Below are 19475 nucleotides of genomic sequence, written 5' to 3' on the forward strand. Positions count from 1 at the left end.
TAATGTGTCTTTTAATTTTGAAATAATAAAAATTTCATTGATAGATGGAAAACAAATCAAGGTTCTCTAATCATATCTCGTCTAAGAAGCTTTTAATAGAACTCGCAATGTTTGGTTCTTGGGAGTTGTTGCCAACATCTATCAACAACACCCAACATTGCAAAACGGCAGCATACTCTCCACTTTCTACTCATTAAAGAACAATCAAAGTAACCCACAACGAATAATCAAACTCATAAAGTGGAAGTTTAAAGCACACTGCATTCCATAAAATTCTCTTCGGTCCAAATGTATGAGGAGCACTAGGATGGATGATAAATTCTACAAGGCAAAGATGAGTCCTCCAGAACACATAACAGCAGTAGCAGTAGCGGTTAACATTCAATGCAACCATACCATGGCCTACAATTTAATCCATACCCGATAACAGTAGAACAGTAGAAGGCTGACAGTTCAATGTATATGGGGAAAAGGCCAAGAACTCAAGCCTTTGTCTCCGGTTCACTGCTTGGAGCGTGTGCTTGCAGTTCGCTACTAGCAGGTCCTGTTTCGATCTCCTTACCCTCTTCGTCAGTGTCACTGTCATCATCATCTGCATCTGCAGAGAGCACATAAAATCTGAGCATAGCACATATCTCAAACAGAATGTTTCCCACAGGTAACTTCAATCTCAGAAGATGGGAAGCAGTGCATATAAAATGACAATTGTTTACAGTCATAATCATGAATAAAAATACTTGCCTCCTGCTGCATCAGGGTCAAAATCTCCAGGACCACCCATGCTAAGATTCTGAAAGCAAGAAGTGTAAGAAATAAAGTTAAGCATCCACACACAAAGCCCCTGACAGGGAAGGATGGGTTTGAAGAAAACCAATTCAAGTGCATTTGTTCATGAATCAGATGCTTACCGAGAAGTCAAAATCATCACCAAAGTCCATCCCAGCTCCAGCTGAAAGTTACAAGTGTAATGAGTATACTTAAATAAGAAGTAATCAAAAGGTAAAGAGGAGCACGAGATTCAGGGTTTACCCTTTCATTTTGAACATCTTAATAATTAAACAAATAACGAGGACGGGAAGATTTGGGACTTACGTTTTTCATCTTGCTCATCTTCATCAACCCATTTGTCCCAATCTACTTTCAAAAATACTGGAGGCTTACCCTCCTGTTTCAGCAGCCTGCTCCACCACTTATTTTCTGCCTTCTTAATAAGATAGCAGATATATCTAGAAGTTGTACTGCCTTTGCTTTCCTAAATTGTGATTTTACTAGAAGTTAATTGGAATTCTCATGAACCATAATGGAGAAGAAACAGTGGAAGGGTTGTCACTTACATTCACATCAACTTTATCAAAGAGCTCAAAGTCCACTTCAAATGGTGTGTTATCTGCCCCAGCTTCAGCAGCAAAGTAGAACTTTCCTTCTGGCTCCAATTTAAACTTCACATTTTTGGCATCTGGCAACTCAACAGTGATGAAGAGCTTGTCAGAACGCTGGGCCCACTTGACAGAAGGATGACGGCTGAGCATTATCCACACAGAAAAATAGTCAGTCTTGGAAGTCAATATCACAATAGAAGCCAGTGGAACTACAAAAGGTAGTCAGAGGAACACTAATAACCATAAAAAGCAGTAGTATAATACCAATCATGAAATTTCCAATAAATGTTGGGCATGATAACTGAATTATCTTTTGCATAATGGGCTGACGAGGAGTGAAGGCCCAGTATTTTAAATAATGGTACCAACTAAAGATTACCAGCAAAATGTAACTGTACAGAGCTAAAGGGACACAATCCACAGGGTACATGATCAAGTATCCAATATCAATTTTTACAAATGAAATACACATTAGTCCTGTTCCATTGCAAGTGTTCAGGTACATCAATTTTATGAAGTTCCCATTCTACTCAAGAAGATCATTGCATTGGTCCACATAGATCCTAATTTAGTGAGATGAACAGCTCTACATGATGCAATGTATCTGATCTAGCATTCCCTATAGGATCTAAAGAGTTTGCTGAAGTTTCATTCATATGATCATATCCCACTATCAAAAATTAAAAATCCCAGGTCATTTAAGTGACAAGGCTAATGTGCAATTGTAGTCCAAAATCCCACCTAAAATACTGTTTCAGTTTAATCACATTCTAAACCAATTGGGCACACAGGTCTCAACAAATAACTTTTCCTACTCTTTTATTTAATATATAAAATTATAATACAAGTCAATAAATTGGACATACAAGCTCAACAAATAACTCTTTGTTTTTTAACAAGTGATAGAGGCGTCAACAAATATTCTGTTTTTCCTTTCCTACTTTAATAGTTTTTCCCTTCATGATGATAGAGAACAGCAACTAACAGGTAAATGTCTCCCATATACAATCAAATTTAAGAAAGGAATCAAAACCTCGGCGCATGCAACAGTAATTGACTGAAACCTAGAAACAAAATCCGCTAATCTGCTCATCAACCTTAAACCCTAGGGCTTTCCAAAAAGTTTCACTAAAAAAAATACAGAAATGAACAGAAAAAAAGAGAGTAAATCTTCACAACAAACAAACGAAATTTGTATAGGAAATCGCTTCAATAGAGCATGCAAATTCAGAAACAATGCCACATTAGTAATGCACGAATAGAAACGTAGAGAAAAGTGCGTGTGTAAACGGAGAGTACCTCATCGTATCAGCTACTGCAGCTTCTTCGCGATATACGGAAGTTAATCGAAGTAGAACGTTTTGATCTTCGTACTACGGGTTTTGCAGGGCGGTTCGTACTACGTAGTTTGGCTCGAGAGTGTTAAGATATATATGTCGAAGAACAGAGGGGAGCGGCTACTGGAAAAGTCTAGAGACTTCTTAGGGCGCCTAGATAATTGGTAAAGGCCAACAATTTTACTTTTCTAATTTCTTTATCTTTTTTTAAAGTTATGTTTTGTTCCTTTAATTTTATTATTACTCCGTATTATTTTCTTTTTACTTTAATGAGTTAGAAAATACTATGAATGCTAATGTTATCGACTCTGTTACAATGTAATACAAAAAGTCAATACTATTATTCTTATTGTCTAGTGGTTCTCCCGTTATGAGTTCATACTCTTTGTATTTCAGTAGATTAAAAAAGTAATTATGAATAGATAGTGTAACAGCGTCAGTAATATTCAAAAAAATTATATAATAACAATAATAATAAAAGTAAAAACTTTAACTCAATGGGATAGCTCAAGTGACAAGTGAGCTTGATTTTTACAAATGATGATTCTTCTGAGCCAACTCCTGTTCCTTTCGAAATGAGCGGGAATTAATCCGGTCACGGATGGACTCAAATCAGGACTAGAAGCTCCCGAAACGAACGTAAATTAGTCGGGTCGACCTGGACCTGGACCAGGACTATACTTATAGTAACGTTGAAGGCAGACCAAGGTGCGGAATGGCCTATGTCGAGTCGCTCCTGCCCAAATGCACCTCTTTCTCACATGTCAAGCAGCTCCAAGCTCACCTTATAACCACCGGCCTTTTCCACTTCTACCCATCGCGCGCCAAATTCCTCGATTTCTGCGCCGCCTCCTCCGCCGGCAGCTTCCAATACGCTGCCTTCATTTTCCGGCGCATCCCCGTACCCTGCACCAATGACTGGAACGCCATCATCCGCGGCCTCGCCCAGAGCGACCAGCCAATCGACGCCGTCGTGTGCTACGCCCGAATGTTACGCGCGCGTTGCAAGCCCGACGCTCTCACCTGCTCCTTCACGCTCAAGGCTTGCGCCCGTGCCCTGGCCCGATTCCCGACGGGCCAAATCCATGCCGGCGTTGTCCGGTTCGGGTTCAGCTCCGATATCCTGCTCCGCACCACTTTGCTCGATGCGTATGCGAAATGCGGGGACCTGGATCACGCTCGCAAGGTGTTTGAGGAAATGGCGATGAGAGATGTAGCTAGCTGGAACGCGTTGATTGCTGGATTGGCTCAGGGGAACCGCCCCAGTGAAGCTTTGGAGCTTTTCAAGGAGATGAAGGAAGCAAATAGTGAGCCCAACGACATAACCGTGCTGGGCGCTCTCTCTGCGTGTTCACAGTTGGGAGCGATTACAGAAGGCCAGAAGGTCCACGAATATATTAGAATGAAGAATCTTGGCTACAATGTGATCGTATGTAATGCTGTTATTGACATGTATGCAAAATGTGGACTTGTAGACAGAGCTCACCAAGTGTTCGATGAAATGAGATGCCCAAAAAGTCTAGTTACATGGAATACCATGATCATGGCTCTAGCAATGCACGGAGATGGAGTTAAAGCACTTAAGCTTTTCGAAAGAATGTCTCAGACTGGAATGAAGCCAGACAGTGTGAGTTATTTAGCAGCATTATGCGCATGTAACCACTCTGGCATGGTGGAGGAAGGCATGAGACTGTATGAATCAATGGAGAAATATGGCGTGAGCAAGAAAGTGAAGCACTATGGTAGCATGGTAGACCTGTTAGGGAGAGCGGGGCGGTTAAAGGAAGCATATGACATTATAGTGTCGATGCCTATGGCTCCAGACGTGGTTCTATGGCAGACCCTACTAGGGGCCTGTAAGACTTATGGCAATGTGGATATGGCAGAGAAGGCAGCCGATAAGCTTATTGAAATGGGATCAAACAGTTGTGGGGATTTCGTGTTGCTTTCCAATCTGTATGCTGCACACAAGAGATGGGCAGATGTAGGAAGAGTGAGGCAGGCCATGAAGAGCAGGGATGTCAAGAAGGTTCCCGGTTTTAGCTATGTCGAAGTTAATGGTGTAATTTACAAGTTTGTTAATGGCGATAAAAGCCATTCAGACTGGAACGCGATCTATGGGAAGCTTGATGAGATTTGGTTCAGAATAAGCGAGTATGGGTATGTGCCTGAAACAAATTATGTGTTGCATGATATAGAGCAGGAGGAGAAGGAGAATGCCCTGTCTTACCATAGTGAGAAGTTGGCAGTAGCTTTTGCTTTGATTAGGACAGGTGATAGAACACCTATTAGTGTAAATAAGAACATCAGAATATGTGGAGATTGCCACATTGTGATCAAGCTTGTTTCAAAGATATATGAGAGGGAAATTATTGTGAGGGATAGGACTCGATTTCACAGATTCAAGGATGGATCTTGTTCTTGTAGAGATTATTGGTGAAGTTGCTTTATATTTCTTGAAAGTGTCCACTATTGTTAAGTGATTTAAACTTCAATGACACTAGATGGCAACTTGTGTTCAATGACATCAAAAGCCTTCACTAAGAATCAAAGAATGAGAACATCTATGAAGACCCATTGTACGCAGAGTGTACAGGTAGGGGTCGGAACCCAGAAATTGATGGGGCAACTCATGATTTACCTCCTCCAACAACGTCTGGGCAGGGACTTATGATTACTCTAGCATAGGCTATGATGTCTAATGTACCAAAAAAATGATAACATATTGTTTATTTACAGCTTTTGTAGTGGTTTTTATATTGATGACTTTGCTAAGTGATCCAAGACAAAAACAAAGGCAATACCATATGTATTGAGACATTTGCTAAAGATCTTTATAGCTTAGTCACAATAAATGGAACTCTATTTGGAAATATGGAAATAACCTCCAAAGCTCAATGATGGCAAAAAGAGAAGTATACACATTCAACATAGTTCATCAAAGTATTAAACAATTCTAGTTACATGATCTCCGTAACTGCTTAATAGAACAATAGGCAATACAACACTGTCAACCTGCTAGAATATTAGCAAGTTGTAATCACAAATCAGAAATTTCGAAATAATACACAGCCAGAGATAACAGACTAATGAATAATAATAGGTTAGTGGATTGGCACAGCAAATTGAACAAAAAAAAAGTAGAGAATGTAAAGGACTAGTGACTAGTTCCACAGACTTCAATGCTAGCGGAATATAAACCTCGTCTCTTTTTAGGGTACAGAATACAGACCTTGTCGATTCAAGGCAGCTGCGGCTCCAAGAGTGGAATAAACTCAACTGGTAGCTGTTCCTGCTGCAACATGTCAAAGATACGTAGACTAATGGGTTACCTGCGATTAGTCTTTTATCAGCCGTGCCTCAAATCCTCCTTCAGGTCGTTTCACAAGTTTGTATGGAACGTAAGTTCCCAATAGTTTGTCCCAAATAGGAAAGAATGGCTGAGAGTAATTGTATTTTGTGCCCTGGAGTTGATGATGGACATCATGGTAAGCAGTGTTGTTTTGAAAAAACAAATGGAAGATATTGCCGGGCAACCAGAGTCCACAATGATCATCAACAGTCTTCACAACCGCAAAGCAGAAAAAAATTGCAGCAGTCCGAGCAGTCATTCCTGAGATAAGGTAAGATATAGCACCACCAAACGTATCTAGTAGGAGACCTTCCAGTGGATGGTTATAAAGGGCTCCAATAGCATAGGGTACAACCAACCTGTGATGCTGGGAGTGGATATGCCGATACAAGAATTTGTTCTGATGCATGTAACGATGCACGAAGTACTGCCAAGTGTCCATTACCAACATCGCAATGACAATTTGCACAATCTGAACTATGATAGAGGGCTGAACTACAGTTACAGATGGGGTCGTGCTTGAAGTTAACTGCATTGAGAATTAAAGAGGTTACAGTCAACTCATTATCAATGCCTAAAAACGAAACTAACAGATACAGATTAAAGATTTGAGAAAAGCCTAAACAGAAAGTGGAGAAACTCAAAGCCCAACTACGAGAACGAGAGACAAAGCAGAAGAGAAGTATAATATTTATCCAACTATAATGCATAATTCATTATCTATCTATCCTGGTTCCTGAAAATCATTTTACTAAAAATATATGTTAAGTAAACAAGGAATATTAGCTGACACTATCTTGGGATGTCTATACTGGATATTAGTAAGTTAAATACTAACGCAATGAATTTTATGTCACCTTTTTGACAAGACAAATGTTAATGATACTATCACCATCCAACAGACATGGGGGGAACACCATTTAACACGCATTTGCAATTTTTAGCTTGCTAGTCTTGGTTGTTGGTGCATTTAACACAATACGTACTTCCAAAAGAGAAAGGCAAACATGATGCTTGTACTGGTGTCTACTTGTATTCTAATAGGCAACAATGCAACGTGGAAAAAACAAGGGAGTCAGGGCGTCGGGGATGGTCAGGTCAGTTACCATTGAAAGCACAACACCATTAAATAGAGAACACCTCTTTTTTGGTATAACATTCTTCCACAATACAAATTCCATTGAACTAAATACACTGCCTTTGTAAAAAATGTGTAAGAATGGGCCAAACTGAACACTGAAGTTGTCTCATACCAATCTGACTATCAACATCCATAAAACTAAACAGAAGTTGATCAGACTATTGGTTTGGTAACCACAAAGTTCCAAGTTAATTCTCAGTGGGAGCGGCCGATTGGCCTTATTGATTTGAGCAAGCCGGTCAACCTAGGCTGGTTTACCTTCATGGGGTCCTTTGCCTCGCGACTCACAAGATAGTAGCTACGGGTTTCCCTCATCACTCAAACAAACATGTAGAACCACTGATAAAAACAAAGAGAAGGATGGAAATACACTTCCAAGCAATAATGAAAAGCTGGATTTAGCTGCATATTCTAGAAGAGATTTTTCCCAAAGCACCCAAGTCAATAAGCTTACCAGTGACTAATTCAATATCAAAATCAACACTGCTTTAAACACCAGAGATTCAAACAACAACAACAAAAAAAGCTGATGGAATTACCAAAAAGAGCAGATGGGCAATAGTGGCCTGAACAAGCTGCTGAAGAAGAACCCCTTTAATCACAGCCAGCAATGGCACTAAATTCTTCTCATCCTCCTCTTTCCTGGTGTGCAACCGGTAGTTATCTAGAGGCGGCAGCAGCTGATAAAACCCAGCATATAGCCAATACACAACTATTGGAGCAAATGTCCCCATCACTTCATCACTCACATACCCATCCCAAAATACCATCTTTCCTCTATAAATTATTAAATCCCTCCAATTTCTTCAAGTCAAACTACCTAAATTCTTGATTTCCAGCTCAAGATCTACATAAACCAATGCTCACCATATTACAAAGATAGTAAGTAAGCTCCAAAAAAGTATTGAAATACACAAAATGGGTCAACTTACATGACAGTAACTGTTGAAATCTCTCGCGGAAATTTTGTCAAACAGATCTCGGGCATATAAATGCGCCAGATTATTCTCCTAAATCTGCATATATATACGTAATTATTTCGCATGTGTATATATAAAATAAAAGTATTAAAAAAAAAAGTGTATTATTTGAATGCAAGGGCGGTGATAAGTGTGGTGACAGTTGTGAGATTCGAAAATTTTGAAGTTATTTTTGGAGAAAAAAGAGCGACAAAACAATGGGTCGCTTAGATGTTTTTTGTTTCGTTTATTATTAATTTGACTTGTACGGTACGGAATAGATTTTTTTTACCGGTTTCTTATTCCAAACTCCTTTGAATAATAGCCGTTGATCTGAATGTCAATTGTCATATCTGTGGAAAGATATTTTTGTTTTTGTTTTTGCTTTAAGAAAATCATTTAAATGAGCTGTGATGCATTTATGGCTCAAAGACGGAAATGAGAACAAAATTAAATTTGTAGTGTTTGTAATTTTATTTTTTTTTGAATGTTCATCGTAGACGCAAGTAAGGCTTGCATATGTGATCAACATTCGAGAAAAAAAAAATTAACAAATGTATGTAGGAGATGCGTTTCTAACATGAAACGCATCTTTCAAACGCTCTTTTCTCATTCTAGTCCAAATTTCAAAATCTTGTCATTATTGTTAAAAAGTCTAATTTCCTTCCCATGTCAATGTTTGATATTGCGTTTATTCGTATACCCACTCAACCTAAAAGGTACAATTCACTTTATTATTATTAAACTTCATAGTTCATAATACGTAGAATCAACAAAGAATTTTCAAAATATAAAAGAAAATGATTAACAACTAACTAAAACTCATGCTTCAACAAATTGATAAAGTATAGATGAACATATTACAATGTAATAGAGTCAATAGTACTCAAAAAATTAACAAAAACTCATAAATGCTCCACCCCCACCCCCACCCCTAAAAAAAATCCATCCCNAAAAAAAATCCATCCCACCTATTAAAAAAAAAAAAAAAAGGTAACATATAAAGTTTGTTTATGTGCCAACATCCTTTTTATTTTCTAAAAATTAAACCTATCGTGCCCATTAGTCTCATCCCTAGCCGATGGCGATTGGCGACAGCCGCAAGTGCATGACGAAATCGGAGTAGAAAATAAACCAAATTTAGAAATCCATTTTTCGGTCTTGAAAAGCCTATTGCCCAAGACTGGATGATTATTCTCCCATGTTCGACATAGCAGCGGATTATTGTTATGGGCAACAAATGGATGATTGAGTAGCTTATCAGCAATCCATCTAACGTTTGGGTTCCTTTCGAAACACCTCATCAAAAAATCCTTAGCACAGTCAGATATGCCAGTTGGAATTTGGGATTTGTTGAAGGCCATGTCTACAGCTAACTTATTAACGTCATTAGTGTTACATGATGATGATGTAAGCCTCCAAGGAGACTTCCCGGTCATCATCTCCACCACCATGCACCCTATGGCCCATATATCCTTCGGTGCCTCATGAATGCCGCAAAACAGAGATTCCGGGGAGGTGTAGAGGAAAGCTCCGTGGTGACCCTCCTCTCCGGCGACCTTAGATAGCCGGAAATCGCCAATCTTGAGCTGATTCAAGCCACAACCACAACTGCATGTATGGGGGTAAACAAATCAAATATTTTAAAGTTGATTCATGATTTAAATCCACATATCTCTATTCGAATTAAAATATATATATATATATATATATATATATATATATATATATAATTTTATATTTTTTATTTTATTACATGTTATCTTAATGTATTGGAGAACTTAGGGGAAAAAAAAAGTTAGGCATTTCAAATTTGAATATTATAATCTAATCATATAACAAGATATTTAGCTCAATTTGATTCGTTTACACCCTTACCTGCATGGGAAGAGAAGAATGTTGTTGGGCTTCAAATCGCAGTGGACAAACCCGAGACGATGCACCTCTTGAATTCCCTAAAGAAGCTGATAAGTGTAGAGCGAAGCCTCGTGTTCCGAGAAGAATCCTTCATGAGAATTAATCAATCTCTGGAGTGTTCCACCTGGAGCGTACTTCAACAAAAGGTTGTACACAATGTTCCCTTGCTCTACGCTTGTGTCATCTCCAAAACATTGAATTATATAGGGACATCCTTGAAACTTTCTTAAAATTTGCCATTCCTTCCAAATGGAATCAGAAAACTCGACCTTCGAAAACTTCACGGCTATCTTCAGTGGAGCACTGAAAGGAGGTGAAGTATAATATTGACCGAGAAATACAATGCCGTGAGCTCCCCCACCAAGGAGTTCCAACTTTTGGCAATCCATACTGATCGAAGATGTGATGATTACTAAGACAGTACGATGATGAAGAATTGATGATGCACAATAGTGTTGGTACGAAAGTATTATATAGGAGTTGAGATAAGCTCTTATCTCTCAATCCAATTAAGTTTAGTATTAGGAAAAAAAAATTAATGAAAAATTATATCGTAATCCCACTTCAATCCGGAATTCAATTCAGAACAATATTGGGACTAAAGTAATTAGGAAAATTAAGAACATTATAGTATAGACTAAAAAAATTAAAAATAATTAAATAATAGATATACATTTTTTTTGTTTTAATTTTTTTCATATATTGTGAATAAAATAAAATCCCTGGTTGTAATTATGAAATTATGAAATAAAAATTAAAAACTAATGTTTAGTAATATTTCAAATTTTATTCTGACACAATAAATCAAATATCTAACTAAATATAAACACAATAATATGATTATTAATACAACATAACGTTTAAATTAAAACCAAATTTAGTGTGTGATGAGCATTCTTAGCTTGGTATACTTGGATATGCATGAACAGCTAGCATCCATAATATGGTATAGAGAGTTGGCCTGAGGATTCCAAGAATTTGTCATGTATCCACACTTAGCTTACTCGATCTTCGCCTCTTAGCTTCAATTCCCCGAGTTATTGGTGGAAGGAAACAACTCGCACTTCACAAGAAGATCCTACGCAATGTTCTTGCAGCAACACGGGAAGCTAGCTTCCCTACTAGATCACCTGGTAAAAGCAGCAGCTTTTGTTGCATATCTTGTGGGAGCTGCCATGTATCGTTGATCTCGTTGTTAGTAAGTCAGCATGAGGGGTACGTGACTTTTAACCATTTCAAGAGGATATTTAAACACACAAATTACTAGTACAAATGCCAAGGACTTGCATGAATCGGGATAATAAGCATATAAACAAGCAAAATGATCCACTCCAATGGATGGCTGGTATATTAGGGAGTTAGGACCAACTAGACCTTTGATCAGTCAAATGATTCCAACATGCATGCCAACAACCAAATATGTATGTATATAACAAGCTACTTTAGAATTGGGATGATGAATAGGGATACGGCTTCAAAAACTATTAAGAATAATGCATACCCAGATACCGTACCTTGATTAAGTATCAATCAAAACTGGCTAAGTGCAGTCTGCAAAATTTATGATTTACCTCTGGGATGACAGAAAGAAGTGGTAGTAGTTCCTGAGCAGATTCAAACTGATTAAGGGCAAAAGGCACTCCATTTGATAGTTCCCTCTGGTTAGAGTGTGCGTTGATGCCATTAACCTTCTACAAAAGAGTTAGTCAGGAGAAGTCACTAAATGTCAAGTCTGCAAGATATTTTGCTACAACGTAAAAGTCGGGCAGTTAGATTGTATAAAAGATGTAAAGAACCTGCCTTGGAATAACACAGTATCACACAAATTCAAAATGGTGACTTCCTAAACAAGAGTAAAACACATAGAAGACTAGAAAGTGCACGTACAGATCTAATATTAGCACTGTGTGATTCATATTAGTTGCACAACCCTTGGCACCTATAAGGCCTCCTTGCTAAATTTCTAATCACATACAACTTGGGCTATAAAAATAAAATGAATTGTGCTATTAATGATTCAAGATTGAAAAAAGACTCCTAGTTTATCAATGGAAAGCCCTCTTCTACTTCATTTAGAAAGCTACCCCAGAGCAATAATATTAAGTTTATGACACTTTTATGGCGGCCACCAAATATAAATGATTAGATGCTTCTCCCAAAATTTTCTGAATTATCACCTCACATTGGCTGGCAATGCATAAACACCAATCTACTTGTGTGTCATACTACGGATTCACCAGAAGACTTTAACATAAACACTCTGGTCTTCTAATTGGTATAATATGATTCAGTAATCAGTAGTCACTAGACTTAATGTAACTCATAGTGTACGAGCAAATTCAAGTGAAACAGTTTCCCAGAAATATTCTCCATTTTTGTTGTAAATCAATATTGTGATAACACTCTTCTTTTGAGTAAATGTTTCAACATGTCTTACACTCTTACCATGCTGGGTCTTTTATCAAGTCCTTGTAGAAATAGTACAAGACGCTGCAAATTTCTCAGATTCATAATATCTTCATCTGTCATTGAAGAAAATGAATCGGAAGAAGAGAAGGGTAGGTTTGCAGACACAGACTCAAGAGTTGCAAGCCCAAGTGCATCCAAACCCTATTATGAGAAGTGGAAAAACAAAAAAACAAAAAAAAATGCCACAGTATTTGAATGATGATTGTGTTCAAGTAATCCATGAACAGGGCTATTCAAGCCTCTCATTTGCATTGTAACTTCCAAAGAAATACATACCTTAGCTAGTTCATCAAGAAGTACTTCTCTTACAAATGTACCCTGAAAGGTTCAAATGATTTTGCAATATATGTCAGATGTATTCCAGTCTCATAATCATTAATAGCAGTAGCAAATAGCAAATCATAGGGCAGGATACCTTTTCATCCAATGTAAAAGCAAGAATTTGCTTGATAATGACCCTAGTTTCACTGGCATCAGTTTTCTTCAGGGTTCTCTCCATCCTGGCACGGAGAGACTGTTAAAGACGAGTTAGGCTCCAAATGTCTAGGAAGTTAATTGGGAAATATGATAACAAAAAAAAAAAAAAAAAAATGATAGGAAGTAAAGGATCCATTCTTTGACATTGATGGAAATCAAGTAAAGAAAACAGTATGCAAGTGCTGATTCTGAAGAATGCAAAATGTGTCATATTATCTGGAAAATGCTTTAAAGTCCATAGCAATTGACATGCTGGTTTTAAGAGCATATATGCTTCACTATTGTTCCATAACATTTTCAATCACTGACATCTGATATAACGGGTCTAGGTGCAGCTGATGCATTGTGATGTAATATGTGTAAATATATGTAATCTTACCTCCGATATGAGAGACTCCATACGGTCAATCCTGAACGTGCCATCCTAAAAAAAAACTTGGAATTAAAACTATGGATGGCGAAAACACAGTTGTATAAAACTAGATGAATCTGCACGTACCTTATAAAGAAGTGCATGTAGAGTAGATTTCAGTTTTGGTGAGCTGTCAGTAAGTACTTTTCTGGCAATCCAAGGGTATGTACTACCTAAAACTTTGTAATTTGGGTCAAAGCTGATTGCAATACCCTCCAAAACAGCAAGGCTGTATATCCCAAAAAAAAAAAAAAATGAAAATTTGCAATTGCTAACTTCTACTTCTACAATTTGTATTATAGACCAAAAAAACTATTTCAAAACAAAACAAACAAACTACAATTTGTAGATTGTAATGATATTAAGATAATTAAAGAATAATTTAATGATACTAGAGACAATAGATTTATTCTACTGTTAGTATTCTCATTATTATTTAATTAAGAGGAAGTATACCTTCGAATTACTAGAGAAAAATAGGAAGGGATTCGGAATTTGAATTTATACCTGCAAATAAAAAAAAATATAATATTGACTCAGAATACTATTAGATTGAGAGATTTCATCTGTAGAATAAGTATAATTGTATGTTAATTATGGTATTTTCAAATGTAAATTAGAAATTGGGTCTCCAGTGAAAAATAGTAATAATAAGTTTACAGGAAAGCTAACCTCCTATGAAGGAAATTTAAGCAAGATTTTTACTGAACTATGAATATATGTGTAAAGAAAGGCAGGTGCTCATTTCATTTTTGTTTTAAGGATGCTTGTCTGATACAATAATGTTTAAATAAGATCATGAGATCTTGAAAAATAAAACTCCATTCTTGCAAAACATCTTTGCTCAATTAGAGAAATTTAAGTTGAATATAGGTAGAATGCATGTGACATTTTCATTGAACTATGCATGCAAAATGTACAACTTATCATATAGAAATGTTCAGTTAACCCTTGAAATAGCTGTAAGAAATTGTACATGGTGAATCCTAAATCTGTGAGAAGATCCCCAAAACTTATATTTTGGACTCCTCTTGCAACAACATCTTGGAAAACACCTAAAATAAGAGAAAAAAGTTAGTACCATGAAGGCTATATGTCCCCTCTATCTCTGGACTCAAACAAGGAAAATGGTTAATTAATAAAGATTCTTATTGCGTAAAAAGAAAACAGAATTAATAAATACAGATGCAGAAGCAAAAACCTGTTAATGCCTTTGTAACAGCATCCTTGTCTGCTGTTGGTGGAAGAAGCCTGTCAATATCAACATTGAAACATGACACATACAGTAATAACATTTTTATTGGCTATTGAAGAGAAATGTAACCATAGTACCCAAGAGTGACAAAGTCCTTGGCCAGTGCATCGTAATCACGATTTACAAGATGGAGACATGCTTCAATGAAACCATCACGAAATTCTTGTTTAAACTCACCCATCATACCAAAGTCTGTAGATTAAAAAAATCTTGCCATTAACTTTTTGGTGCTTAATTGTTATTAAAAAAAAAAAAACAAAAAAAACAAACAAACAAACAAACAAACAACAACAAACAAACAAACAAACAAAAATAGTCCAAACTCCAAATGAGAATGGCTATAAGATCAGAAGGCAGTACAATAGCAATAATCAGAGACATTAGAAGGATTTTTTTTTCATAAAATAAACACTATAGTATCTTGTTGTAATCTGCTAGCTCGTTATCATTCCAGAATCCGCATTAAGTAACAATTTCATAGAATTTCAAAGCACTTAGCTTTTAAGATAGGTTATGAGTTGTAGCAACATAATTAAATGTCTTATACAGTATCGAGAAATAAACAATTTAAGCAGCTACTCTTAAAGTTCTCATTTACAGAACATAATACATGTCTCATTGAGAGAGAGAGAGCCAAGACTTCAAATAACTAAAATATGATTTAATATTTTCACATTCCTACATGCTATTTTCCAGAAAACAAATTGAAGCTTTCTAATTAGAATGAGTATCAGGAATCCTATTTATAAATAAATTCAGCACATTAAGCTTTCCAGGTTTCATTGCAAACCAAGCCCTAGTGAACAGTAAATCCTGATTAATAAAACCACTTCTGTGTACTTTCCATCACATGAAAAATAATTGAAGATGCTACCTAAGTAGGCTAGTTTTCCATCATATGTACGAAGAAGATTTCCAGGATGTGGATCTGCATGATAAAAACCATATTCCAAAAGTTGATTGAATGAGCAATACACCCCAACCTGTAAACAAATCAGTGAGTAGGTATCTATTTCAGAAGCTATATATCACAACAACCTTAATGTGTAACTTTGAGTTGATATGATAAAGTACTAAGGCAAATGAATTCCAAAGTTTGACCTCAATTAAATAAATATCCTTTACTTCAGCCAGCTTTCCCCCCTGAAAAAAGCCGATTTAATATCAGCAAGATTTACAAAGTGCCATCATAATTAAATAAAGAAACAATTATGTGATTGTACCTCCACCCATTGCATGGTGAGAACTTTACGAGTAGTTTGTGGCACATACATTTCTGGCACCATAACATCTTTAATGCCCCCATATAATTTTCTGTTTTAGAAAATATTAAGCTATAGTTAGCACAAATAAAAAGGAGAGTAAATTATACTAAACAAATGGACAGCATGTTTGAGAAATGGGCTAACGAAAAATATACAGGGTGTGGATGTGAAACTCATTTTGTAAGCAACTAACTCTTTCAATCATGTAACTAACATGAAGCTTCTAACCATGAAAAAAATATTTCAAGAAAGAGAGGTGGCATATAGATCTGGGAACATGAAGTTCACCCTAGTTATATATTATTATTGAAATGAGGGAAAAGGAACAAGTTGTTTACTCTGAAGTCGGAACAGGATTTCTGTTGTAGAGCACGAGGCTAATAGTGTATCAAATATATTTCAGGAAAGATAGGTGTGAGAAACTAATGCATACAAATATCAACAAATTAAGTAGTATTTTACCTAAATTTGATTGCATTACTTGCTTCTCTTTCATAATCCATCTCCTGCATTCAATTTGATTGCCTGTATTCAATATAAAGCACTAAGAATGTTCCTCTTCTGATACCAGGAGAAATAAGTTTGTTTAAGCTCAGATTTTTGGAGAGTAGAACATGACAGGTAAGCATATCCACACACACACAAATTACAATAATAGAAATTTACAGTCAGAATTAGAAATCAAATATTGGTGAAATAAGTTATTCTATACTTCAGGTGCACCCTTTCAAAGTTCAAACAATGATAATCTTTTCTATTTTCCCTTCTTCAGTTACATGCACCCAGGATGATAGAATCTTAAGTATCTTATTTTCAGATTATGCCTTCGAGATTTCTGATGAATCTAAGCATAAAACTTATTTTCAACCTCTAGGTATGGAGGTGAATCTAACAATCCGGTGTAGTCCTTAAACCAACTCCTTCTGTGGGGGTCTTATTTAAAATGTACAAGGAGGTATCCAGATTTTCCCTCAAAAAGTAAATGAATACTTACCCGAAAAAGGCTTGATGCCCACTCATCAACAACTGCCTGCACATTGAAGAACATAAAATGATATGTATATATTAGAAGCGGTAAAGTCAGTTGCTTGGAAACAAAAGGTGCTATTAAAAATGACAAGTGGTCTTCACTGGACAAGAAATATACTACATCTCTTAGACAAATAATTTGCGTTCTATCTTATGGAGCAAGTTAGCAATCGCCTAATATAAGTTTTGTGTTTCAACTTATCAGCCCCTGACCCCCAATGAGAAATATACTTTTTGGCAGCTATACCTGAAGATCAGTGTTGAATTTGCCTGCTTTCCTTACTAGGCCTGCTAGAAACCTTAAAATCAATATATCCAAGGAGATTGCAGCTTGAACTCCTGGTCTTTGCACTTTGACAGCAACTATTTTCCCACTACGTTGAAGCCTAGCTTGGTAGACCTTCCAAAAGATATTAAAAATGGCTTTTAGAAAGGAAGTATTGACAAGTAATCTTGCTTTAGAAATTGGATGCTGTCCATAAATTCATAAAGAGCAACTACCTGTCCAAGTGATGCTGCTGCAACAGGCTCAGCTGAAACCTCTGAAAATAGTTCATCTAAGGGCAACCCAAGTTCTTGCTCTATAGTACCAAAAGCAACTTCATTGGGAAATGGAGTTATTTGGTCTTGCAACAATGAGAGCTCATCCAAATACGAAGGAGGAATCAAATCCTAGAAAACAAAAACATAAGGTAAGTCTCAATAATTAATGCATGTCTAAATAATTTTTAGCACATTCTCTAAAAGAAGCTAAATTTGTGTGGTAGAGCAAACAGTATGGTTGTAAAGCTAAACTAACTATGAGCTTGATTGAAGAAAAAGATGCCTTTATACCAGTAAGGTGAAATAGGAAAAACTATGGCAATGTTTTCATGCACTTAAAAAAAAAGTTTTATTTAATGATCCCAACCACTGTAGTGTCTGCCAGAGAATAGGGGAAGATAAGAGATTGGGGGGAAAGAAGATCGATTAGGGGATAGATTGTATGGAGAGGAACAACATAATCTACACAAACAGAATAGTGAGGGTTTCTTCATCTTTGATTCCCTACGAAGATTTAAGGTTTGATTGGTCTTTGAGGGCTAACATCCAACTGATTTTCCTGTATCAAATGGTGGATGGGAAGGTATTTGGATTTGGAATGCTTAGTCTATGTTATGGCTTAACCTTTCTTAGACATGTTTCCAACAAGAATTTCTGAAGAAACTATAAATTAGGAGCTCAATGTCATCTTAATATATAGATATTAAAAGTTAAGCAGTAATGCATCATGCTTGAGTAACCTTCATAGTCAAATTACATTGCATCAAATATTTGTTTCAGAAACCCAAAGATCATTTTAGCAACTCCGTATTATAGAAGGAAAGAAGTATAGTAGTATACAGATAGGAAAAAGACTTGGTATTATGTATGGATTAGGAAGCATTACTTACAGGCCGAGATGAGACAGCCTGTGCAATTTTAACATATGCCTGTGATACAAATCAAACAAAGACAAGAGTGTTATTTCTCATTTTGTACAATATTTTAATATCTCAAATCAATGCTCAAAATAACGATCAGAGAGTTCACTGCTAGAGATACCTATATACCTTTAATAACTTTTTTTTAAAAATACGAAAATTGAAATTAATTACTTTAAAATTTAAATACAAAGAGGTACCGAGTCAAACACACTGCAAATAAAATGGTTAGGTGAATAATGACAGAAAAATTACCGGGCCAAGCTGTACCAATATCTTCCTCAGTTCCTCAGCTCTAATCTGCATAGAGCACGAAGAAGAGTAGATTCCAATTCAGCTGATATTCAAGCATAGACATATACATAATACGTAAATTTTAGTCTATTTATTTTTGTTATAATCAGTCGAAAAGCTACCTTGAACATGTCGTCGGCTCGTTCGCTAACGGTGTCAATGTATCTGAGGGCGAACCACTTGCCGAGAGTGGAGCCTATTTGGAAGAGGCGTCGCAGCACAAGGAGCGGCTTCTTCTGATAGATTGCAGCTATTTTCGCGATGTTGTACTCCGCAAGTGTTTCCTCCTCGGCAGGACTAAGCTCAAAAACATAGCCCGAGTACTTGGTAAAGTCATCCTCCACACGCACAGCCGCCGGCAGCTGAGGTGCTAGTCGGCGGGAATTGGAGGAGCTGAAACTGGCCCGTTTCGGCCAGAAAAAACGCCGGAAGGAATAGCCGGAAAAAGACGAGGCGGAGAACAGTGGCGGAGATGGTGGCGGGATTACTAGCGTTTTCATTTCGTTTCTGTGGCGGACAGTGTTTGTCTAATGCCTTTTATATACACATATATAAATATTAAAAGCCCGGAACCAATTAGGCAGTTTATTATCTTTTTCCGAACCTTGTTGTGGATAATGAAAATGAGAAGTTATGTAAGTCTGCAATTTCAGCACGGCACGGCAAAAGTTTGCAAATCTAAATATTTATCCGGTGTTCACTATTAGTTGATAGTCACAATTTTTC

At 36.7% G+C, this 19475-nt stretch overlaps 4 protein-coding genes across 5 annotated transcripts; 1 reads left to right on the plus strand and 3 right to left on the minus strand.

Annotated features, from left to right (window-relative positions):
* Positions 1-210: 210 nt before the first annotated feature.
* Positions 211-2837, minus strand: LOC116022158 (co-chaperone protein p23-1-like). Its single transcript, XM_031262750.1, has 6 exons — positions 2679-2837; positions 1335-1521; positions 1093-1252; positions 909-949; positions 742-790; positions 211-598 (listed from the first exon to the last, which is right to left on the minus strand). Exons 1-6 carry the CDS (start codon positions 2681-2683, stop codon positions 483-485), a joined length of 558 nt encoding a protein of 185 aa, XP_031118610.1. The 5' UTR covers positions 2684-2837; the 3' UTR covers positions 211-482.
* Positions 2838-3431: 594 nt separating this feature from the next.
* Positions 3432-5484, plus strand: LOC116022155 (pentatricopeptide repeat-containing protein At1g34160). Its single transcript, XM_031262746.1, has one exon. The coding sequence runs from the start codon at positions 3432-3434 to the stop codon at positions 5154-5156; it is 1725 nt and encodes a 574-aa protein (XP_031118606.1). The 3' UTR covers positions 5157-5484.
* Positions 5485-5617: 133 nt separating this feature from the next.
* Positions 5618-8373, minus strand: LOC116022156 (very-long-chain aldehyde decarbonylase GL1-9-like). Its single transcript, XM_031262747.1, has 3 exons — positions 8142-8373; positions 7749-8056; positions 5618-6597 (listed from the first exon to the last, which is right to left on the minus strand). The coding sequence occupies exons 2-3, from the start codon at positions 7977-7979 to the stop codon at positions 6055-6057; spliced, it is 774 nt and encodes a 257-aa protein (XP_031118607.1). The 5' UTR covers positions 7980-8056; positions 8142-8373; the 3' UTR covers positions 5618-6054.
* Positions 8374-10817: 2444 nt separating this feature from the next.
* LOC116022503 (uncharacterized aarF domain-containing protein kinase At1g71810, chloroplastic) lies at positions 10818-19373 on the minus strand. Of its 2 annotated transcripts, none has more exons than XM_031263234.1 (21): positions 18872-19373; positions 18711-18755; positions 18426-18464; positions 17494-17664; positions 17240-17392; positions 16958-16993; positions 16426-16469; positions 15922-16012; positions 15800-15841; positions 15573-15681; positions 14776-14890; positions 14645-14694; positions 14420-14498; positions 13900-13950; positions 13531-13672; positions 13411-13455; positions 12970-13068; positions 12831-12872; positions 12531-12695; positions 11657-11773; positions 10818-11255 (listed from the first exon to the last, which is right to left on the minus strand). In XM_031263234.1, exons 1-21 carry the CDS (start codon positions 19247-19249, stop codon positions 11151-11153), a joined length of 2118 nt encoding a protein of 705 aa, XP_031119094.1. In that variant the 5' UTR covers positions 19250-19373; the 3' UTR covers positions 10818-11150. The 2 variants fall into 2 exon arrangements, with proteins under 2 accessions (XP_031119094.1, XP_031119093.1); XM_031263233.1 differs by having other exon boundaries at positions 11657-11776; positions 18872-19364.
* Positions 19374-19475: the final 102 nt, after the last annotated feature.

This window comes from Ipomoea triloba, chromosome 6 (genome assembly GCF_003576645.1).
Source record: "Ipomoea triloba cultivar NCNSP0323 chromosome 6, ASM357664v1".
Lineage (NCBI taxonomy): Eukaryota > Viridiplantae > Streptophyta > Magnoliopsida > Solanales > Convolvulaceae > Ipomoea > Ipomoea triloba.

What these genes read in the sequence shown, in the direction of transcription:
- LOC116022155 (XM_031262746.1), top strand. Translation starts at nt 3,432, where the DNA reads ATGGCCTATGTCGAGTCGCTCCTGCCCAAATGCACCTCTTTCTCACAT.
- LOC116022158 (XM_031262750.1), bottom strand. An exon ending in TTGATAAAGTTGATGTGAAT is followed by an intron (nt 1,253 to 1,334) that starts GTAAGTGACAAC and finishes ATCACAATTTAG; the next exon opens with GAAAGCAAAGGCAGTACAAC. An exon ending in TGACCCTGATGCAGCAGGAG is followed by an intron (nt 599 to 741) that starts GCAAGTATTTTT and finishes TGCTCTCTGCAG; the next exon opens with ATGCAGATGATGATGACAGT.
- LOC116022503 (XM_031263233.1), bottom strand. Translation starts at nt 19,249, where the DNA reads ATGAAAACGCTAGTAATCCCGCCACCATCTCCGCCACTGTTCTCCGCC. An exon ending in TGTTACAAAGGCATTAACAG is followed by an intron (nt 14,499 to 14,644) that starts GTTTTTGCTTCT and finishes CTCTTATTTTAG; the next exon opens with GTGTTTTCCAAGATGTTGTT. An exon ending in ACAGATTTAGGATTCACCAT is followed by an intron (nt 13,951 to 14,419) that starts GTACAATTTCTT and finishes TTTTATTTGCAG; the next exon opens with GTATAAATTCAAATTCCGAA.
- LOC116022156 (XM_031262747.1), bottom strand. Translation starts at nt 7,979, where the DNA reads ATGGTATTTTGGGATGGGTATGTGAGTGATGAAGTGATGGGGACATTT. An exon ending in TTGCCCATCTGCTCTTTTTG is followed by an intron (nt 6,598 to 7,748) that starts GTAATTCCATCA and finishes TTCTCAATGCAG; the next exon opens with TTAACTTCAAGCACGACCCC.